This window comes from Chaetomium fimeti, assembly GCF_033439085.1.
Source record: "Chaetomium fimeti strain CBS 168.71 chromosome Unknown B0H64scaffold_4, whole genome shotgun sequence".
Lineage (NCBI taxonomy): Eukaryota > Fungi > Ascomycota > Sordariomycetes > Sordariales > Chaetomiaceae > Chaetomium > Chaetomium fimeti.
In genome coordinates, this window is record NW_026944332.1 from 4,014,744 (window position 1) to 4,034,848 (window position 20,105).

The window sequence follows — 20,105 nt, forward strand, 5'->3', positions numbered from 1 at the left end:
GGCTCAGACCCGAGAGTTTCCACACTCCGGACATGCCATGACGTGACGGGAAGATACGGAACAGCTACTATGCCTGCCAGATCCCCGCTGTCCTTGATGGTGTTGCTTGGCTCCATACCTAACTTCTTACACCACTTCAATTTTAAAGCAGAGCTCAGGTGCCTAGGTAGGTAATTATCATCCCAGTGGAAATTTCCCGGGAAACCGTTGTTACGCCTCTTCTAATCCATGTACCTAAACTACCTACCTCCTTAAGCAAAAGGCCACACCCAATCTACCTACGTCATCCGTGGTTGATACCCTAACTACCGTCTCCATAACGCCCAAATGCTAGCCGCTGCAATGCTATTTATCCTTAGTAGTCTGCTTCCCCTAAAATGCTGTTTATGCTCTTTATGCTCTTTAATGAGTAGTTTTCCGGAGGGTATGGGTCCTCCTTCAACATCTCCAGCGTTTCCTCCGGCTTTTCCGCTGGTTTCTCTTCCGGCTTGGCTTCGGGTTTATCCTCAGCCTTCTCCTCAGGCTTCGCCTCGGACTTCTCATCCTTCTTCTCCGGCTTGTCCTCGGCCGTCTCCTCAGGCTTCTCCTCGGCCTTCTCCTCAAGCTTCTCTTCAGGCTTACCCTCGGCTTTCTCTTCACGCTTTTCCTCAAGCTTCTCCTCTGCCCCCACCATCGGTTCCTCCGTCTTCTCTTCTGGCCTTTCCTTGTCTTCCGCTTTCTCCTCTGTATCCGTGTCGACTTGCTGGCCCTTTTTCTTATTCTTTTGTTTCTTCTCCTCCTTCATCCTTTGGCGCAGTTCTTCTAGGTCCTCATCCGAGTCGTAGTCCCGCATCGCCCTGACCATCCTCTCTGCCCGTTTCTGCTTCTGCAGCTTTCTCTTCTTCTTCTTCGACTCGGCTGCTTTCTTCTCCTTTTCTTTGGCCGCTTCGATCAACTGGACTTCCTCTCGCACCCATTCCGCAGCCTTGGCCGCTGCATCCACGGGCGAGTCCCGGTAATTCAAGAGATAGCCTTGGATTTGGGCCGGAGTAAACACCTCATCCGGGATGCACTTGCTGAAGTTGAGAGCCAATTTCTCGAGCTCCTCTCGAGGGAGCTGAACCATCCGGTCCGCCGGGGCTGCGCCATCCGCGTCCGGACCAAACATTCGCAGGAACATGAGCTCGCTACTGCGCGGCGAGATGTGTCCCAGGTACAGCATCCTGTCAACCCGGCCTGGTCGGACGAGGGCCTTGTCCAGCTTCTCGGCAAAGTTGGACGTCATCAAGACGATCCGGCCTTCCTGCGAGGCCACTCCGTCGAGCACGTTCAGGAGGCCCGAGAGAGTGCAGTTCGACCGCCCTCGGTCGAGGTCGCTTTCGGAGTCGCTCTTGTCGGAGTCGGAGTCGCTGTTGCTGTCGTCGCTGTCGTGGTTCCGAGAACGGCGTTTGACTCCGACGGCATCGATGTCTTCGAGAAGCACCAGGCAACGCGGCGGCAGAGCGGTGAAGAGCTTCTCGAGGGTCGAATCGTTGTGTACACCCGGCATGTGGAGCAAATATAGCTCTAGCCCGAACCTGCCCGCTAGCGCGAGCGAGAGTGACGTCTTACCAGTGCCAGGGGGTCCATACAAGAGGAACCCGCGCCGATAGGGAATTCCGCGCCTGTTGTAGAACTTGCGCGTGTTAACGTCGAGGTAATTGCCGATGTCCGCGACGAGCTCCTCCTTGATTTTTTCGTCAAAGTGCACCGTCTCCAGCGGGCGGAGGGGGCGGAGGATGGTCGTGTCCCACGACTCGTCATAGCTCCGCTTGCTGATCCGGACGGTGATGTACGCCTCGCGCTGCTTATCGGCGAATACGCGACATGTGTCGAGGAAGCGCTTAATCGGCTCTACCGACCGACCAAGGCACATAACCACGAGCGGCTCGTCGCCCTCAGGCGCACCGGCGTATTCGTCGGGGGTTCTAGCCCACGAGCTGTTGTAATGCGCGCTGCTCGTGAGGATACGCCGCACCATAAAGATGTTGCGCCCGTGGATGAACCAGGTCGTCCCAAAAGTCGGTAGGTACTGCACCGGCATCCGCTTCTCGTGGTGGAAGTCGTTACGCTCTTGCGACACGCGGCGGTAGGACCAAGCATCGTTACGGATCGTTTCCGAGTTGGCCGTCAGGATGCGTGTCCCCTTCTTCGCGAGCACATGGGCGCCCAGCCAGTTGAGCACCTCGCGGTTGAGGCGATCATTGCCGGCGATGGAAATAGACGCCGTCAGGAAGCGCACGATCCACCAATATAATTTGGACCCCGTCTCTTGAATGCTTTGCGCACCACTTGACGCCGCGCCCATCAGCGCCGCAGCGGTGAGGAGGGTTGTGAGGTCGATCCTGAGCCATTTCTTGAAGAAGTCTTGGAGTACCGAAAAGCCGGGGATGCGCCGTTCGAGGTCTTCGGCAGATGCACTGTCATTCAGCAACGATGTGCCCGCGAGGGCTAGTATGCTGTTCATCGTGGTCGACCCTGGGGTTGGACCAACCATTTCAACAAAAAATGGGAAGTGGGACGATGGGCGTTGCAAAGGCTGGCTCTTAAATAATTTGGTACAAAGTACGATGCCCTGGCAACCTGGAAGGCAGCGATGCGGTGGCGTGGCCAAAGAGAGGCCGAGCCCTATCTGCAGACCGCCCTGAAGTTCGGCAAAGTGAAGAGGCAAATAAAGGGCCGAGGCCACCTGACAGCCTGCTGGTCGTGCAAAACAGGACAAAAAGAAAAAACAAGGAGGTCAAGCCAAGGCAGCAGCAGTAGGTGGCAGTGGCAGTGACAGCAGTCGGAGTCATCCACGATCAAAGCGGATTCAGAGGAGCTGCATGCACACCGCCCGGTTGTGCGTTCGTTGGTTCATGGGATACAGGTCAGCAGAAGTCAGTGTTTGGCTGGAAAAGACCGTAGTGCCCCACTGCTGCATCTCAGGAGCGTCATGCAAGAAACCCTCCATGGTTCGTCAACAACGCTGGCGTGGCTGCCAATTGCAGAAGGCGCATCAAGAGCTGCAGCTGGGGCCCACATCGAGGACCAGCCTCGCAGATGAAAAACCACTAGCCACGTGTTTGGTCCGATTGCTCGCGCCACCTTGACCGCCATTGACGAACCTGCACCACGGGATGACAAAACTCGACGATGAATCGAACTCTGGAAGCCAAGGGTTTCGGGTTGATGACGACGGGGAGCGCGGACAGCTCAGAACATAAAAGCTCGGTTGGGATCGCCCGGCATTTACCCCGCACTCTGAGGTGTACCCCACCATTGCGAAGACCCCTGCTCAGCCCTACACAGGATTGAATGTGGGTTTGGAGCTGTCTGCTTTTCAGACCGTTCCATCCTCCAACTACACAGTAGTACTTCTTTGCGAGGGGGGTTTTGGTCTCGAAGTAATAGGCCCCGCTAAGCCTCAGAAAGATCACGGTAACATTATTGAACAAGGCAGTCTGAGCTCAGAAACGGTCCTTGAGAACCCCCGCAATCTCGACCAACTGTCTGTCCACATGGTACGGACCGGATGAACAATGTAGTTTCTAATCATAGCTTTCCGATTCAAGCACGGCGTGTCATGTCCTGCATGTTGGGCTAAGAAACCATGCTCTGCATGACAAAATCTTGCATCTCCATACACTGCAGTTTGCGGCTCCCGTGTGGTTCAGATGGAAATCCCGGACCTTGCGCAACGACCCCACATGCGAGCTTTGGCCCCGCTCTGAGCACCTGCTTCGAGTGACTGCGTCACCTACCCGCGCCACCAGCAAGCGCTCAGCGCACATTCATCGCATCTGAACGAGAGCCTTACCACAGGACATAGTACCGAGCTATCCAAACCACTGCGTTACCAACCCATATCAAACTACACAGTTGCATACAACTTTACAAGCACAATGCGGTTCGCTTCGAAAAAACAAACGATCGAGGGCATCGACGAGGATGCCGGCATCTCCCTCCTGATTGTCGAGCCCGAGGACATGTGGCACGCCAACAACCTAATCGCCAACGGAGATGTCGTACACGCACCCGCATTCCGCAAAGTCACGATGACTACCGCGACAGGCTCCAAGGTCGTCAAGAACGTCCGCACGAACCTGTCAATCCAAGTCAAGTCGACTTTCTTCGACCCGCTCGCATCGGAGCTCAAGGTGTCGGGCACCGTCGCCAACGAGAACGACTGGGTCAGTGTCGGTCAGCACCACACCCTCACGCTCAAGTACGAGAAGGCGGACATCAAGTTCACGATATGGAAGAGCGAGGGCTGGGACTCGGTGGCGAAACAGTCGCTGAAGGAGGCGCTGAGCGAGGACCGGCCCGAGGCCATCGCCGCCGTGGTTATGCAGGAGGGTCTCGCCAACATCTGCCTGATCACTGAGTTTCGGACGATCGTCAAGCAGCGCATCGACAGCCCGATACCGAAGAAGCGCTCGACCGCCAAGGAGTCATCCGGTGTGATGTCATCCTTCTACGACAAGACCCTGGCGAGTCTGCGAAACAACATCGACTTCAGCATCCCCCGCACGCTTCTGCTTGCGAGCCCCGGGTTTTCGGCCGATGATTTCCGCGCATACATGCAGTCCGAAGCCTCAAGGACCGGCGATAAGGGCCTGCAAAAGATTGCCAGGGAGGCCGTTGTGGTCAAGTCGACCTCTGGCCACGTGCACAGCCTCAACGAGGTGCTCAAGAGCACCCAGGCGAAGAAGATTGTGCAGAACGCCAAGTTCGCAACGGAGTCGAACCTGATGGACCAGTTTTACGACCGTCTGCGCAAGGACGACGGGAGGGCCTGGTACGGCACGAAGCCGGTCGAGAAGGCCGTTGTCGAGGGAGCCGTTGGCCGGGGTGGCGGGGTGTTGTTCGTCAACAACGGCTTTTTCCGGAGCATGGATGTTGCCACGAGGAAAAGGTATGTCGGGTTGGTGGACAAGGTCAAGGACGACGGTGGAGAAGTGAGGTTGCTCAGCAGCGACGACGAAAGCGGCAAGCGGTTGGAGTCGCTGGGCGGCATCGCTGCGATCTTGACATATCCTATTTTGGATCTGGATGAGGACGATGAAGAGGAAGAGATAGCGGCTGACCCTAACGACGGGGACATGATCATCTGAAGCTGCGTGTGTTCTTCGGCGCTGTTGCGCCCGGTCGGTTGACTTCCCAAGGTCCCTTCAAGCCCCAAGACAACAACAACAACAACAACTGGGGTAACCCCCTAACCTCTGCCATATCAGCTTGCTGGGTGCCGACGATGTCCGCACCAGCACGCAAGAGCAGCCCGATACTCTGGACCGGGACCGAACTACCGTGTCTGACTTTCTACGTGAGAACATCGGGTGTGAGAAAGTTATTTGCCAGGATTGGAGGGCACGGCTTCCCTTCCTGAGTTCCGATTGAGGAGATGCTAACCTGGCTGGCCAGATAGGTCAGCACGTCAAACAGTCTAAGATGACGGTTCCGCGAAGTAGACCCGACATTCACAGCCTGGAGCGAGTCATCCATCTTGTGAGCATGAAGTCTGCCTTACTTCAAGGTTCGCTTGGCACCTTGGCGAACGGAGTGCGTCGCCCACAAACACGTTTGGTTAGCGTGTGAGTTCAGGAGATTTGCAACGGAAAGTGGAAACGGACGAAGTTTGTTTCCAAGCTCCCCACAAGGACGACAGCTTTGGTCTTCGCTGTTGTTCAAAGGGTCCTGTTTTTTATTAGTTAGTCTTATAGTTACCTCGTTCCCTCGCAGCTTGGGCGAGCTTGGTCGTCAGCCGCTCGCGCCCTTGCCCAGCAGACAATGAAATTTTTCAGGGTAAAAACTGGGGCCCAAAATTCGATGATGCAACCGACACTCAAACCAGGGAAGGACAGCATTGCTTGTCCTCCCAGTTGGGGCTGCACGGCTGCGATGAATTGCGAAGTCCGTTGACAGTTCCTCCGTCTCTCAAACCCTTTGTTACCGTGTGTCTGATGACCTCCAACCGGGCATCGCTGTTTCCCCCTCAGGCATCTTGTTGCTTCAACACACCAAGTGGACTCGCATCAAATTAATTTTCCGTGCCCCGCGACGCCAGTCCACTGGGTAGGATCACTAAACGAACCGACGACCTGCAGCTCCGTGTCGAGACAGGGTGATCCATCTCGACCCATCGGCGACGCGCCAGCAACGACGACGCTTTGTAGCACAAGTCGGTGAGAGGTCCCGCAGGATCGGGGGGCGGAGCTTCGGCACCAGGGGAGCACCATCTCGCACTCAGCCAATCAAATTTAATCACCGGAGACCGGCACAGGCACGGTGCCAGCGCCGGCGGTCGGTCGTTTTCGCACCCCGAAAGCCACCCGGACGGCGTGCACCGCTACGATTTCTTTCCGTGGCTGCAGTTGCGCAGTCGGTCATTGGTGGTTGTTGGACTCACATGTCAGACAAGCTGAAACCATGACGGGTTTGTGGTCGACGATAAAGTCGGCGGCACCCGCACTTGGGGGGCACGCGAACGACAGTAGCGCGAGGACCGCGGAAACGAGCACCACGCGGTCTCCTTCGCCCCCAAGGGTTCTCGGCACCCCTCCATCCTCACGGCCCTCTCTACCCAGGCCTTCTAGCTCCCTCGATGCTCGAGGTATGTCTAAGCCTCGATTTTCATTACCCATCGGCTTCCTGTTGGTCCAGATACGCGGATAGGCACTGCGAGGTTCTCCGGTTCCGTTCGTGGCGTCCACTTCTTACGCGTATTGGTCGTATCCAATGATTTCCCCGTCCACCAGCTCATGCGTCGGCAGCGAACACCCGGAGCCAAGCCTCGACGACACCACAATCCACTCGAAGCCCCGTCACAAAGAGCCCCTCGAGGCTCTCCCGCAACAGCACCAGCACCGTGCTCTTGGATAAAGTCCGGGGCAAGGACAGAGATGCCGAGGGCAAGGATGCGGGCGAGCCCGGTAACACCACCACTGCAACTGCGGGGGCGACAAACGGTACCAGCAGCAGCGTGGACATTGTTCGAAACACGGCATCGGGGACGGCGCATACGCCTAGTTCAAACTCCGCCATCGATCCCTTGTCGCAGGTGGGCTCCCCTTGCAGGTTGGGGGTTCGGGCAAGATGCTTTTGGCTAACACCAACCGGGGCAGCACATCTTCATGCGGAAAAACACCGAACCCTCGATCCCCCAACGACTGACCCAGATGGCCGAGGGCCTTACCCGCGCCAGTTCCGAATTCTCGAGGAATGCGATACCAACGGGCGAGTTACCCAAGGACAAAAGGTAGAACATGCCTCCGTTGGAGTGGTGTAGGAGAAACAGGCTGATCGTTTTATGCGTTGGACAGCGGCAGGAAAGGGAGCTCGTTCTTGAGCAAACTACACATACGCGGCGGGCGGAAGAAGGACTTTGGGGACCCTGACTCCGACTCGGAGCTCGGGAGCGAGGCGCGGATGGACGGGATCAATGCGCGCGTCTTCAGCCAAACGCTGGGCAGCCCCTTGATCGGCGGCGGTTACGTGCCCCGTCACAAGGAGCCGCCACGATACATTCGAACCCGGCCGAGCAACAAACGGACCCGAGAGTTCGACCGCATGTTTCTCGCCCAAGAGTTGGTCGGGACACGGCCGCCGGAGAACGAAGACGACTTGCCTACCGAGGTGGGGAAGGCGCCCACAGTGTCCGTCAGTGTGGCCGGCGTGAACGATAGGAAGACGATGAGAACCGGAGGCGCCATCTGGGCAACCGAATTCAGCAAGGACGGCCGATTCCTCGCGACAGCGGGCCGCGACCATGTGGTCCGGGTTTGGGCCGTGCTCTCGACCCCCGAGGAGCGCCACGCGTATGAGGAGGACGAGGCCGTCAACGGGGGCGCTGGAGAGAGGCTTAGCGCGCCTGTGTTCAGGGACCAACCAGTCATGGAATTTCGGGGCCACACCGGGGAAGTGCTTGACCTCAGCTGGAGCAAGAACAATTTCCTGTTGTCGTCCTCCATGGACAAGACGGTACGCCTATGGCACATGAGCCGTTCCGATTGTCTCTGCGCGTTCAAGCACAAGGACTTTGTGACGCGGTTAGCGTTTCATCCGCGCGACGACCGCTTCTTCCTGGCTGGTTCCTTGGACACCATGCTCCGTTTGTGGAGCATCCCCGACAAGGCGGTGGCGTTTTCGGCCCAGTTACCAGACCTCGTCACGGCGGTTGCGTTCTCTCCGGACGGGAAGGTCGCCATTGCAGGCTTGTTGAACGGATTGTGCATGTTTTACGAGACTGAGGGGCTGAAGCTGAGCTCGCAGGTTCACGTGCGGTCATCCCGGGGTAAGAACGCGAAGGGAAGCAAGATCACCGGGATCCAGACCATGAACATCACGCCGCCGAACGCGCTCGATACCGCCGGCTCGCAAGCGCCAGGCTCGGCTTCGGCGTCCGTCGTTTCGGCGGATATGCCAAGTTCCAGTGAGGTTCGGGTGCTCATCACGTCAAACGACAGTCGCATACGGATCTACACCCTGCGCGATAAATCTCTTGACGTCAAGCTGAAGGGGCACGTGAACTTATGTAGCCAGATCGCAGCGACATTCTCCGACGACGGAAAGCACGTCATCTGCGGTAGCGAAGACCGGAAGACCTTCATCTGGAGCCTGTCTGGGTGTGATGCGACGGTCCTGGAAAAAGACAAGTCACCGTGCGAGTACTTTGAAGCGCACGGGGATATTGTCACCACGGCCCTTTTCGCACCTACGAGAACAAGAATGCTGCTTAGCCATAGCGGTGACCCGATATATGACTTGTGCAACCCGCCTCCTGTGGTACTCCAGAGCCTTGAGGAGGCCGCCAGCGCTGCTGCCAGCCAGGTCGCTCTCACCAATGATTCACAAACTGCACCGCTCACTGAGCCGATGTCCAAACGGCCCGAGCTGAGCCCGGCCTACATCGCGCGGTCGACGCACTACGACGGCCACATCATCGTTACCACCGGCGACACGGGGATCATCAAAGTTTTCCGGCAGGACTGCGCATTCGCGAAGCGGCGGCACGAGAGCTGGGAAACAGGCAGCACATTCAGCCGCAAGCTCACCGCCGGCGGCAGCTACGTCGGCGGCGGGCTGGGCCGGAGTGGAAGTGTACGGACGCGGACAAGCGCCGGCAGCACTGCGCACAGCCGGCGCGGATCCCTCAGCCAGCCCGTCCCGCCCGGCGGCATACCCGGCGCCGCCCAACTACACGCCGCAGGCATACCCTCGGACCACATCCTCACCTGGCGACAAGGCATCGAGAGTGGCAGCGACAGACGCTCTGCTCTACTAGCCTACGGCGGTAGCACCCCCGCACGCAGCGAGCGCTCGCTCAGCCCGACCAAAGCCAGCCGCACCTCGCTCAACTCGGCGTACAACCTCGCCAGCGAGGCGCGCAAGCAGCCCTACGTGGGCGCCTCACCAGCGCGAAACCGCGCTAGTAGCGCCCTGACCAGCCCCGCGGCCAGCGTCTTCAGCAACCCGCCCGAGCGCCTCTCGTCGCGCCTGGTCAAGGACCCCCACCACCACCACCGGCCGGCCACGGCGCGGCCCAGCTCCAAACACCAACAGGAAACGGAACCGACGGCCCCGCCCATGCCGGGCTTCACGCTGCACTCTGTCGCCGCCGACGACGAGCCACAGGAGCAGGAGCACTCCTCTCCGTCGGATCAGCCTGCGAGCGGGAATACCTCGTTCTGGAAGCTGAACCGGTGGCGCGGGATTACGGCGTTCAAGGCCGGCTCGTCGTCGGGTGGTCAGGGATCTGGCAATGCGCGAACGAAGAGCAGTGGGGGGCGGCCGTCGCTTTCGAAGTCGAGGCGTCAGACGGAGAGTTCGTGCGATGAGAGGGAGGTGGAGAATAAAAGGTGTAGGCGGCCGAGTGGAGGGGTGTTGTCGGTTGAGGGGGGTGGTGGTGGTGATGGGAAGGCAGTGCCGCGTGAAGACATGTTACATGAGGGGAGTGATTCGGATTCGCCCTCTGTGCCGGCCGACGGTGGAGCGGATAAGGCGCCACGGCAGCCCCAGGGTGATGGGTCTTCGTTCAAGGGGCATTCCCATGCCAGACGGCTGAGCTCGATGTGAGCCGACTGCAAGTGGCGCAAGCCTGACTGTCCGCACAAGAACGCGGCAAGGTTGTGGAAGTTGCATATTGTTGTTTTTTTCGTTTCAGCGCGGCGCTTTTGTACCCATGGCAGCATATACGGCGTGGATCTACGTTTTGTTTCGAGCTGGTCAGTTAGGAGTACGCGTGGCTTGGAGTTGGTGGACGATACCACGGTTAGCATGCCTGTAACCTGCACATTTGTCGGTTTAACATGTAACTTTCTCGCGCCCATGTTTCGTGCTCTGCATCTTCAACTTGGAGGTCAAGGCGTTTAATGGTAGCAACCACTTCGCGTGTGTGTTGGTCTGGCCAAGATGTCTTCCATCCGAGAATCGTGGAAGGAGCTCATGATTGAGGCATTTAGCAATAGTGGTACAGTAAGTAACAACGAATCGAAAATAACCTCCTGTGCTGCCCGTCTATCGTAAAACGAGCCCATAGTTGGTACTCGGGCCCCTGCCAGTAATCCATTCTGGACAGAACGTTCCGCGTATAACAAAACAACCTCCGTTCTCCTGCAGGGTATATACCTCACCCGCGCAATAGCCTCCTCTCGCAGCCCCTCTGTAATCGTTCCACATCCCGTATCGACGTCTAAGCACTCTAAAGCATAAACCGTTAGCACTATTCCGCCCCTATCTCCGCCGGAAAAGCGCCAACTCACCTCACCAGCCTCCTCCGGCTTGGCCGCTGCCGCCAGTTCCGCCACCTTCTTAATCGCGTGCGTCAAGCTCGCGGGGTCGGCACCACGGATCGCAACCAGCGGGCCTTCGGGCCCGGTACCCTCGGCACGCACCACGGTCTGGCGGCCGGCGAGCGGGCCCGCGGCGCCGCCAACGTCGATGCCCGCGGGCTCGCCGTCGACGAGGAACATGAAGGTGGGCATGGCGCTGATGCTGAACTTCTTCGCGACGTCCGCCGCGTCGTCCACGTCCACCTTGCCGAACGCGATGGCATTGTCCACTGCGTGCGCCGCCGCCAGCTTCCCGTAGAGGGGGGCGATGGCCTTGCACGGCGGGCACCACTGCGCTGTGAAGTCGAGGATGACGTATTTGTTGGCGGCGGTTAGCGCGTCGAGCGCGTCGAGGTTGGGGATGACTTGAACTGCTTCGGCCATTTTGTTTGGTTGGGCTGCGGGTGACGTGATGTTGAGTTGGTGCTGTTTGGGGTTAAGGTTGGTTGCAATTTGGTGATGGGGGAAACTGGCGGGGTCATTGGTGATGGCGTGCGTGGGTGCGGGGTTATTTGTAGTGGGATGGCTGCGGGGCATTTGGTCAGCCCTGTGCTGCCGCCTCGGTGATTTGGAAGCTGCCTTCCAGGTTCATGATTTGGAAGCACCCGTTTATTACTAATGGAAGTCGCCGAGGGTGAGAATGAGCCAGCGAGATCTGGCGACCTTCCCGGCCTCACGTTCCACCATCAGGTACTTACTTGGCAAGGATCAATTGAGATGCTGCCGAATTACGAATATGTGCCTTGATTGGGTCTGTACCCGGCACTCCCGATTACTGAACACGAGAAATTTCCAACCTCTGGTCCAGCCCTCTGGCATTCGCAACACTCCAAGAATAGCCGCCCTATGTTAGAGCCGTGGTGGAGGATGTACGTTTTGGGAAACCCACACCATCACGTAAAGTTTCGCTGTGGTAGAAAACAGCAAGGAGATCTTGGAATCACGTATCGACCAATCTTGGTTGTCCTTGAGACCTGGACTCGTTTTCGTGTCGGTGTTTCATCCTTCAAGGTCCGATCGTGAGGCTCAGCAAGCCGATCTCCACCTGCTTTTGATTCCGGCGCTTAACGTCACCTTCAGCGTGGTAACAATGTCCATTTTGTAGCGAGAACTCTACAAGAAGACTCCCCCACCCTGGTCGACTCGCTTGGTTTGGAACTTATCAGGAAGGCCGGCAATGAAACTTTGCGTCGATGCCCCTCCACCATCACATGTGACGCCAGCATACTGCATGGAGTGCATACATCGGCGATCCTTGTTTACACTAATGCAGCTCTGGGGTCCTCTGATAGCCTTGCATAAACTGGAAGCACTGTGGCCTCTTATGGGGCCACCACGGGGCCACCACATCTGCAGCCCGCAAGGCTAGCCGAGCAAAGGGTGTTGGAAGCCCCCTTGTCTTCATCACACCTCCGTCGAAGGAGGTAAGCAAGTAAGATATTAGGCTTGAACTCGATCGATTCCAGTCGAAATAAGCGCTTTCGGGGGCCGCCTGCGCCTCCGCCCCCGCTCACTTATGTACCAACAGTCGTTCGAGTTGATGGCCGATATCCATCCTGACCCCATATTACCATGGCACGTTATAACTGGGAATACACAGCCAGGTTCGGTATGGTCCGTAACGCAAGGCCGAGGGCGAGACGCCGACACACGCCACCCTTAGCTTCTTACACTAGAGTGTCACCGGCGAAACGCTCAGTACCAGTGGTTTTTGTTGAGGCCAAAAGCTCTTCAACCGCGGCCTCGTTTTCGGGGGGGGTGAGGGTGTAGTAAGGCCGGCCGTACGACTTAGCCGTTGTTTGGAACCGCCCTGTTGTTTCGAGTTGCGTTGAGGAGGGCAAGTTGAATGGAGTATGCTATCCCATACCATAGAACAGTGCGTCCGGAAATATCCTCCGGTCACTGGCAATGTCAACGCCGTCCGCAAGCATGGAAGGCGACGATGGGATTCACCGCGAAAGGGTCGTTGTTACGAGGGAGGTAGAGGGAGCCTTACATATAAAACGCCCAATGTGCGCAGTATTAAATCTCAGTCCATTATTCCAAGCACGAGTTCACCGATATCCACTTGCACTATACCGCATCATCCAAGCTCATCTTTTTGATATTACTTCACCATGACTGTGACTCGCAGTACCAAAAGCTCGTTCCGATTCGGTGTGGAAATAGAACTGCTTCTTGAAAGCCCCGGCAAGAAGCACAAAACATGGGACTCCCTTGCAAAGGATCTTAGCAAGCAGCTCGCAAAGGCCGGTATTCCTAACCGCATCGACGACAGCGGCGATTACAGCGAATGGAGTATTGTCCGGGAAGTGACAGTTCAGGATCCAAACGGCCAAAACCCCTGTCAGTGACCCTCTTACACCCCCTCCCCTGAACACAAACATTACTAACCACCCCCAAAGACCAATACGGCGTCGAACTCGTCTCCCCCGTCCACACCCCGGCCTCCCTCCCCACCCTCACCACAACCCTCAGCACAATCTTCACCACCATCCACACCACCACCACCCTCATCCCCACCCCCCGCTCCTCCTCCCACATCCACATCTCCCGCTCACCAAGCAACAACCCCCTCACCCCCCTCGACCTCGCCGCCCTCTCCAAAGCAGCCCTCTACTTCGAGCGCGCCCTCGACGCCCTCATGCCCCCCGAGCGCCGCACCACCACCACCACCACCAACAACAACACACACTGGGCGCAGTCCAACCGGCACGCTTACAACCCCTCCCTCGCAGGCCTGCCACTGGCCGCCTGCCTCGCCAAGATCGACGCCGCCGCCGCCGCTGCCGCTACTACTACTGCTACGACCACCACCCCCGCCGTCCCGGGAGGTAGGGACGCAGCCAGGCCGGTGGTGGAGGTGATGAACCTGGTGGCGAAGGAGTCGCGGTATGGGGTGGTGCGGCAGAAGCGGGCGGACTTTGTGCGCGGGAAGACGTGTAAGTGGGACTTTTCGGGGTTGTTGATGAACGGCGGGGGTGGTGGTGGTGGTCCTGGCGGGGAGGTGGTGGATCGGGGTATTGCGGGGACGGTGGAGTTCCGGCAGTCGCCGGGGAGTGTGAAGGCTGGGGATGCGGTGGTGTGGGTTACGCTTGCGGTGGCGTTTGTTGCGGGCGCGGTGGAGGTTGGGATGGGGTTGGGGGTGGAGGGGGGCGTGAGGGAGGAAGGGGGTTCAGTTGAGGAGTTGTGGGGGGTGTTGATGAAGGGGAGGGAGGTGGTGGGTTGGGCGGATCTAGAGGTGCTGGAGGGGTTATTCTCGGGCGTGGGAAGATAAGTGGTGGTTAAAGGGCAAGGTTGAGCAATGTACCTAACTAAGTGTGTTTGTTTTGTTGAGTCTGCAATTGCTTTTTGTTATTCTTGAAATTGAATGCGAGTTGCGGCTTCATGATCTGTCATAGGTACAATGTGGATGACGGCCCGGGGCCGAAGCAGTAGAATATGTTGAACTACCCTACAGCTCGTTTGCAACCCCTCTTACTGATCCAACGGTACAACAGTCGGATCCCAGGCGATCGAAGAGTACTCGTCCGTTTCGACCTCCTTAACCTCCTCGGGCGTGAGCTCAAAGTCAAACACGTCCGCATTCTCCTGAATACGCTTCGAGGTGACGCTCTTGGGTAGGGGAAGGAGTCCTTTATCAAGGCTCCAGCGGATCAGGATCTGAGCCTCGCTCTTTCCATACTTCTCGGCCAGTTTCTTGACCGCGGGCTCGCCCCAGCGCTTGCCCTGGACGAGGGGGCAGTACGCCTCAACGGCGATACCGCGCTTGGCGCACCACTCAATGATGTCGTTGCGGGGCAAATAGGGATGGATTTCCCACTGTCCGACACTGATGACGCCTCCCTTTCCTTTGCCGCCGCGCTCCTTCTCAAGCTCGGCGATGTGCTGCTCGAGTTCGTCGAGGTGGTGCACGCCGTAGTTGCTCACCCCAATGCTGCGCAGCTTCCCGGCCTCCACTGCCTCGACTAGGGCCTTCCACGAGCCCTTGCGGCTGGCCGAGCCGCCGTAGGGGGCATGGAGTAGCATGAGGTCGATGTACTCCAGCCCTGATTCGGCGAGCGACTCTGCGATTTGGGATTTCGTACCCTCATAGCCCATCTTTTGGGGCGGGACCTTGGAGGTGAAGAACACGTTTTCCCGCGGAATCGACGATGCCGCTCGGATGGCTTCCCCGCAGGGACCTTCGTTTCTGTAACCGGCTGCCGAATCGATCTACACGTAGTTCATGGTAGCCGCTGTGGTCAGAAAAGGTGCCGAGGGCGACTTGTGGGGTAGGGGGGCTTACATGGCGATAACCGACTTTAAAAGCTTCTGACACACATCGTGCAGTGTCCTCGACCGGACTGAGACGCAGGAGCACACGGGATTAGTGACTACAACGATTGCTGGGGTATCTCTCAAGCCTCCCATGGTGCCGGGTATGTACAAGGTACACTCACGTCTGGTAGACCTAGAGAAGAGACATGCCGTGTTAATAAACCAGCGCATGTCAGTGACGTTGTACCAAGTTAGCTTACCCCGAAGCCTAAGCGCGGAATCTCGTAGCCGCTGGGCAGCTTGAAGGCGCTGTTGATCTTGAGAGCTGCCATTCTGCGCATTTGTCGAATCGTGGGTATGTAAGGTAGGTAGGTAGGAAGCTCGAGCGGTGTAGATGCGTTGGAGTTCAAATTTGGAGTTTTTGAAACTGGCAAGATGATCACTTATATATTTGATGATGTAGGTACCGGCCCGAGCATGTCGGAGTTAACGTCAACGGCTCTCCTTTGTTGCAATGACGCGGGGTTTACGGGCAGGGATGGGGCTGACAAAAGAAGTCGCAAGCCCGAATTTGGATCCGATGTTACACTCTTGGAGGGGTGAGCACCTTCGACCGGGCCGGGAGGGGCCGCGGAGTTTCCGTGGTCTTGTGCATGAGCGAGTTCACGATATGAACGGATTAGGAAGGAAGGGAGCATCAATAAATCAATAAATCCTTTGGCGAGGCAGGAGAGGGTGGTACAATCACGTGCGGGACACTGCGAGTCTGCCTCGCGAAATTGCCTGATTGATCCTTCAACGGTATTTCCACGCGTCGTTGAATGTCAGCGCGAGCTCGGGTTACATACTTTCAGTCTCACCATCGCACCCATCGATCATCGCACCGAATAAAACATTCACTATGTTTGACATCGTTGGGGCGCGGCCTCACGTGTGGAGGATTGTCATTTTTGTCGTCGGCCTGCTCACGTTATTCTTGTTTTTCGACCCAATCGGCTTCGCATCCTCGTCGATGGACTCGATCGCCAATCGAGGCCCCGGTAACGCCGACACCCTCACGCACATCGTCATGTTCCAGTTCAAGAGTGATGCCGACCCTGCCGCCATCGATGTGGTATGTCATCCATCCCACCTAGGAACAGGTACCTTAGTCTAGCTCATTGAGCCACCACTGACTTGGCAAGGCATGTGCGAGAATGATGTCCCTTAAAGACCATTGCGTTGCCCAAAACTCAAAGTTCCCCTACATTAAGAGCCTCACCGGGGGCAAGGACAACTCGAATGAAAAGCTACAGGTTGGTGCATCCTTTGCTTACGGATACCCCATCTTGCCGCTAACTATCCGCCTAGCATGGCGCGACACACGCCTTCGTCGTCCAGTTCTCAAACGCAGACGACAGGAATTACTATGTCGAGAGGGACCCGGCGCATCAGGCGTTCAAGCAGGAGATTGAGCCGCTGGTTGAGAAGACGACCGTTTTGGATTATACGAATGGGAAGTTTACATGAGAAAGCACGGATGACTAGGGTAGCAGTAGGCTGTACGAGTAGGGTTTGAACATGACACCCATTGGATCCTCAATTTGGTACTTACATCCAGCGGATAGCGATCAGGAGGCAGTTAGGAGTAATGCCTTTTGTACATAATCATATGAGACTCCGATCGCCGTACCTTGACGAACCCTAGCGCGGTGTAGGACACCCTACGCTCAGACCTATTATGATGCCTTCTACGGGTAGGATAGGGCATGAAATTAAGCCCTCCCGTTTCGGCCTTTTAACGTGCGCCACTGTGGTGACATTGACGTACCGAGGTAGAACCTAGGTAGCAACTGGTAGAGGCCTGAAGCTCACGGCATGGGTTTCAACGAGCACTCGCAGAGAGAAATGTGACCTTGAAGCATACCTACGTATTATAACACCAGCAAAAAAAGCCAGACACCCATCCCGTCTTCAGCTACTAGCCCGACCCATATCCCACCGCTTCCTAACCACCCCCTCTCTCAAAACACCACCTCTCCACGTTCTCCACCCCACAACTAATCTCCAACATGCCCGTAGCAAACTCATCCACCTCCCCCGGCCTACCGCCCTCCAAGATCCGCCACACCCCCAAACTCTGCACCATGACCCACGGCATCACCCCTTTCCCATCCCCATCCCCTCCCCCCAGGTCTCCACCCTTCAAAACCCTCGCCCACGCATACCCCGACCGCGCCTCCCACAGCCCCCGCTGCGCGGTAAACGCCACCCCGCCGGGACACGAGGCCCACCCCGTGCGCAGGGTGTCGTACACGGCCAGCATCGAGGTGGCGGCGAGGTAGACGCGGCGGACGCACTCCGATTGGATCCAGGTGTGCCAGAGGGTTGGGAGTGCGGTTGACGGGGGGGTGGGGGAGAGGGTGTGAGTTGGGGATGGGGAGGGGCCAGCGGCGGTGGGGTTGGTGGAGGTGGTGGTGGTTTGTGTTGGGGTCCCGGTGCTGGTGCTGATGGAAGACGTGTGGGCTGGGGTGGCTGTGGCTGGGGAGAGGAAGGCGGCGGCCGCGCGATCGAGCTGTGCGCTCTCGAGCAGCTGCCGGCACCAGAGGAGGAGGGTGTCCGCGTGCCGCTCGGCTTCGGCGCGCGCGCGGATGTCGCCGTCGAATAGGGTGATTAGATGGTAGGTGAAGAGGGCTTGTGTGCGGGCGAGGTGGGTGGATGTGTCGATCAGGCAGGCCGGGGAGATGGCGTCGTCAAGGGCGAGGTCGGGTGGGTGTTGGTTTTGGGACAGCAGCTTGTCGATGCGGTTTTGGATGATTTGCAGGGCTGTTGCTTTCCCGCTCGCGGAGGCTGCGTTGTAAGCGGCGAGGGACGTGTAGGCATCTTCCACGCACTCGGGCATCCCATCCTGGTAGAGCTGTGGGTGGATGATGGGGTTATGTCCGTCGGCTACCCAGTCGGCCATCCATGCTTTCAGCTTGTTGATGAAGTGTGGCAGCGACCTTTGGCTAGCTGTCAAGTCGATCTGGGGCTCGCTCAGGCCGTGTTGCCGTGCCCAGGATTCCGGGGCCAGAAACCAAGCATAGTTGACGGCGTCTGTATCCCGATGGGATACGGCGGTCTCATGGGGGTCACAGGATGGCGGTTGTGTCCTCGTCATACATGTAGTTACAGAAGAGGCGACGTTTTCCTCACTCTCCGCTACATAGTTGACGACCTCATACACTGATTCAGACTCCCCGAAAGTGATCGAGGCGTTGCGTCGGGGCGGATAGGTGCAGACAATGCCTTTCCCGCGGCAGCGCGAGCAAGAAGGGCCTGTCTGGTCACATTTCCGCTTCGCCTTGGCACATTCGATGCATGTCCTACACTGTCGACGAATTCGCGTGGGAAAAGAAGACGTGTTTGGGGTTTTTCGGTTGGTGACGCCCATCATCCGTGGATATCGTTGAAAGAAGACTGACGTGGTCCCGAGACTCCGGGGGGATGGAATCAGCGGATCTGACTTGGGATTATTAAGACCCTGCGGGTGAAATCTACCCCTTTGGGCAATACCCACCCGCCGCGGCCTCCCCTTTTCGGTTAGCTTGCGGGTGACAGACAGCCAAAAGTGACTTCGAGAGAGAAGAAACAGCAAACTGCGGCCGCAACACCACTTTATGGACTCTTTCCGCCATTGTTGACAAATGTAAGTTATGACATGACTGGAAATGGGGAGACAGGGACGAGATATGTTTGGGTATAAAGGGAGGTTGCCCGATCTGCTCTGTTGCTAGTCATTTTCTCTCAACAACACAACACTCTCAACTTACACAGGCCAAAGCATAGCACCTCCAAACACTCACAATAAGTCACACTACAATTTCCAGATCCACAATCCACAATGGCTCCCAACACCGTCTCGTTGAATGTCCCCTACATCAAGGCCACCCACAAGAAGCCTTACCCAGCCATCTCGCCCCTCCGACCCGAGCTCAGCCAGGCGGGCAGAACCGTGGTTGTTGTCGGGGGCTCGGCCGGGATTGGCTTTGCCATCGCCAGGGCCTTCGTTCAAGCTTCAGCGTCGCATGTCATCCTCACAGGCCGGCGCGAGACTGCCCTCGCCACTGCCGTGTCTGAGCTCCAAGCCGAGGCCAACCCCAAAACCACGGTCAGCAGTTTCGTGTCCGACATGTCCGACCTGCAAGCCACCGAAAAGCTGTGGGATGACTTTGCCAAGCAAGGGATTGTCGTCAACGTCCTCGTCCTCAACGCCATGACCGTCACCGAGGGAGGGCCGCTGCTGCAGACCAACCTGGGCCCCACTTGGAAGTCATTCGAGACCAACGTCCGCGGATTGCTGGACTACTCCCAGCGATTCAGCAAGCAGGGTGGAAAGGAGGGAAAGGTAAGCTAGTGTCTCCCTGGTTCAGGTTGCGCTCCAAGGAGGACCGTAACGCTAACAGTCAGTCAGTTCCTCGTCAATGTCTCGACCAGCGCCATTCACAACTTCATCACGGAGCGCAACGGCCTTCCCATCTATGGCTTGACCAAGAACTCGGGCACGCTGTTGATGCAGCTAATTGCTGATGACACCGACCCCAAGGATATGCAGGTCATCAACTTCCATCCGGGCGGTGTTTTGACCCCGGCAGCTCGGAGCGTGGGCTTCGACGAGTCGTCGTACGACTTTGATGATGGTGAGTTTACAAGGGTGTCACCCGATGTGCCGTGTGCTGTGTGCTGACGTACTGGCAGAGAACCTCGCCGGCCAGTTTGCTGTGTATTGTGCGAGCGAGGAAGCCCGGTTCCTGCATGGTCGGTTCATCCCGGTCTGGTGGGATATCGAAGAGGTGAAGAAGGGCGAGGTGCGTGAGAGAATGGAGGCGGATTACCATTTCTTGCGGGTCGGCGTGGTTGGTCTTTAGGGGCCTAACTGCAGGATCCAAGTTTAGATGTGTAGTTGTGTGAATGGCTGGTGTTGGTCATGACTCATTACAACTGGTTGGAAGTCGTCATCATTCCAGTTGGATAGCACTCGAAATAAATCTCTTGTTTATC

General features: G+C 57.4%; 9 protein-coding genes across 9 annotated transcripts; 5 read left to right on the plus strand and 4 right to left on the minus strand.

Annotated features, from left to right (window-relative positions):
• Positions 1 to 2: 2 nt before the first annotated feature.
• On the minus strand, positions 3 to 2,892 carry B0H64DRAFT_398093 (BCS1 N terminal-domain-containing protein). The gene has a single exon (XM_062803926.1). The coding sequence runs from the start codon at positions 2,513 to 2,515 to the stop codon at positions 356 to 358; it is 2,160 nt and encodes a 719-aa protein (XP_062659888.1). The 5' UTR covers positions 2,516 to 2,892; the 3' UTR covers positions 3 to 355.
• A 699-nt stretch (positions 2,893 to 3,591) lies between these two features.
• B0H64DRAFT_168990 (uncharacterized protein) lies at positions 3,592 to 5,600 on the plus strand. Its single transcript, XM_062798730.1, has 2 exons — positions 3,592 to 5,367; positions 5,422 to 5,600. The coding sequence occupies exon 1, from the start codon at positions 3,903 to 3,905 to the stop codon at positions 5,112 to 5,114; it is 1,212 nt and encodes a 403-aa protein (XP_062659889.1). The 5' UTR covers positions 3,592 to 3,902; the 3' UTR covers positions 5,115 to 5,367; positions 5,422 to 5,600.
• Positions 5,601 to 6,419: 819 nt separating this feature from the next.
• On the plus strand, positions 6,420 to 10,218 carry B0H64DRAFT_169103 (WD40-repeat-containing domain protein). Its single transcript, XM_062798733.1, has 4 exons — positions 6,420 to 6,695; positions 6,771 to 7,057; positions 7,122 to 7,255; positions 7,320 to 10,218. The coding sequence occupies exons 1-4, from the start codon at positions 6,602 to 6,604 to the stop codon at positions 10,069 to 10,071; spliced, it is 3,267 nt and encodes a 1,088-aa protein (XP_062659890.1). The 5' UTR covers positions 6,420 to 6,601; the 3' UTR covers positions 10,072 to 10,218.
• A 469-nt stretch (positions 10,219 to 10,687) lies between these two features.
• On the minus strand, positions 10,688 to 11,210 carry B0H64DRAFT_442693 (thioredoxin-like protein; the record flags this gene model as incomplete). The annotated part of the gene is made up of 2 exons (XM_062806663.1): positions 10,688 to 10,696; positions 10,758 to 11,210. The coding sequence occupies 2 exons, from the start codon at positions 11,208 to 11,210 to the stop codon at positions 10,688 to 10,690; spliced, it is 462 nt and encodes a 153-aa protein (XP_062659891.1).
• A 1,733-nt stretch (positions 11,211 to 12,943) lies between these two features.
• On the plus strand, positions 12,944 to 14,103 carry B0H64DRAFT_461449 (uncharacterized protein; the record flags this gene model as incomplete). Its single annotated transcript, XM_062807503.1, has 2 exons — positions 12,944 to 13,172; positions 13,232 to 14,103. The coding sequence occupies 2 exons, from the start codon at positions 12,944 to 12,946 to the stop codon at positions 14,101 to 14,103; spliced, it is 1,101 nt and encodes a 366-aa protein (XP_062659892.1).
• A 46-nt stretch (positions 14,104 to 14,149) lies between these two features.
• B0H64DRAFT_398107 (NADP-dependent oxidoreductase domain-containing protein) lies at positions 14,150 to 15,740 on the minus strand. Its single transcript, XM_062803927.1, has 4 exons — positions 15,347 to 15,740; positions 15,269 to 15,279; positions 15,115 to 15,172; positions 14,150 to 15,041 (listed from the first exon to the last, which is right to left on the minus strand). The coding sequence occupies exons 1-4, from the start codon at positions 15,425 to 15,427 to the stop codon at positions 14,304 to 14,306; spliced, it is 888 nt and encodes a 295-aa protein (XP_062659893.1). The 5' UTR covers positions 15,428 to 15,740; the 3' UTR covers positions 14,150 to 14,303.
• On the plus strand, positions 15,741 to 16,821 carry B0H64DRAFT_398108 (stress responsive A/B barrel domain-containing protein). The gene is made up of 3 exons (XM_062803928.1): positions 15,741 to 16,200; positions 16,271 to 16,381; positions 16,437 to 16,821. Exons 1-3 carry the CDS (start codon positions 15,988 to 15,990, stop codon positions 16,593 to 16,595), a joined length of 483 nt encoding a protein of 160 aa, XP_062659894.1. The 5' UTR covers positions 15,741 to 15,987; the 3' UTR covers positions 16,596 to 16,821.
• A 147-nt stretch (positions 16,822 to 16,968) lies between these two features.
• B0H64DRAFT_398111 (uncharacterized protein) lies at positions 16,969 to 18,540 on the minus strand. The gene has a single exon (XM_062803929.1). It carries the CDS (start codon positions 18,499 to 18,501, stop codon positions 17,074 to 17,076), a length of 1,428 nt encoding a protein of 475 aa, XP_062659895.1. The 5' UTR covers positions 18,502 to 18,540; the 3' UTR covers positions 16,969 to 17,073.
• A 408-nt stretch (positions 18,541 to 18,948) lies between these two features.
• On the plus strand, positions 18,949 to 19,972 carry B0H64DRAFT_374475 (uncharacterized protein; the record flags this gene model as incomplete). The annotated part of the gene is made up of 3 exons (XM_062802339.1): positions 18,949 to 19,452; positions 19,519 to 19,744; positions 19,803 to 19,972. The coding sequence occupies 3 exons, from the start codon at positions 18,949 to 18,951 to the stop codon at positions 19,970 to 19,972; spliced, it is 900 nt and encodes a 299-aa protein (XP_062659896.1).
• Positions 19,973 to 20,105: the final 133 nt, after the last annotated feature.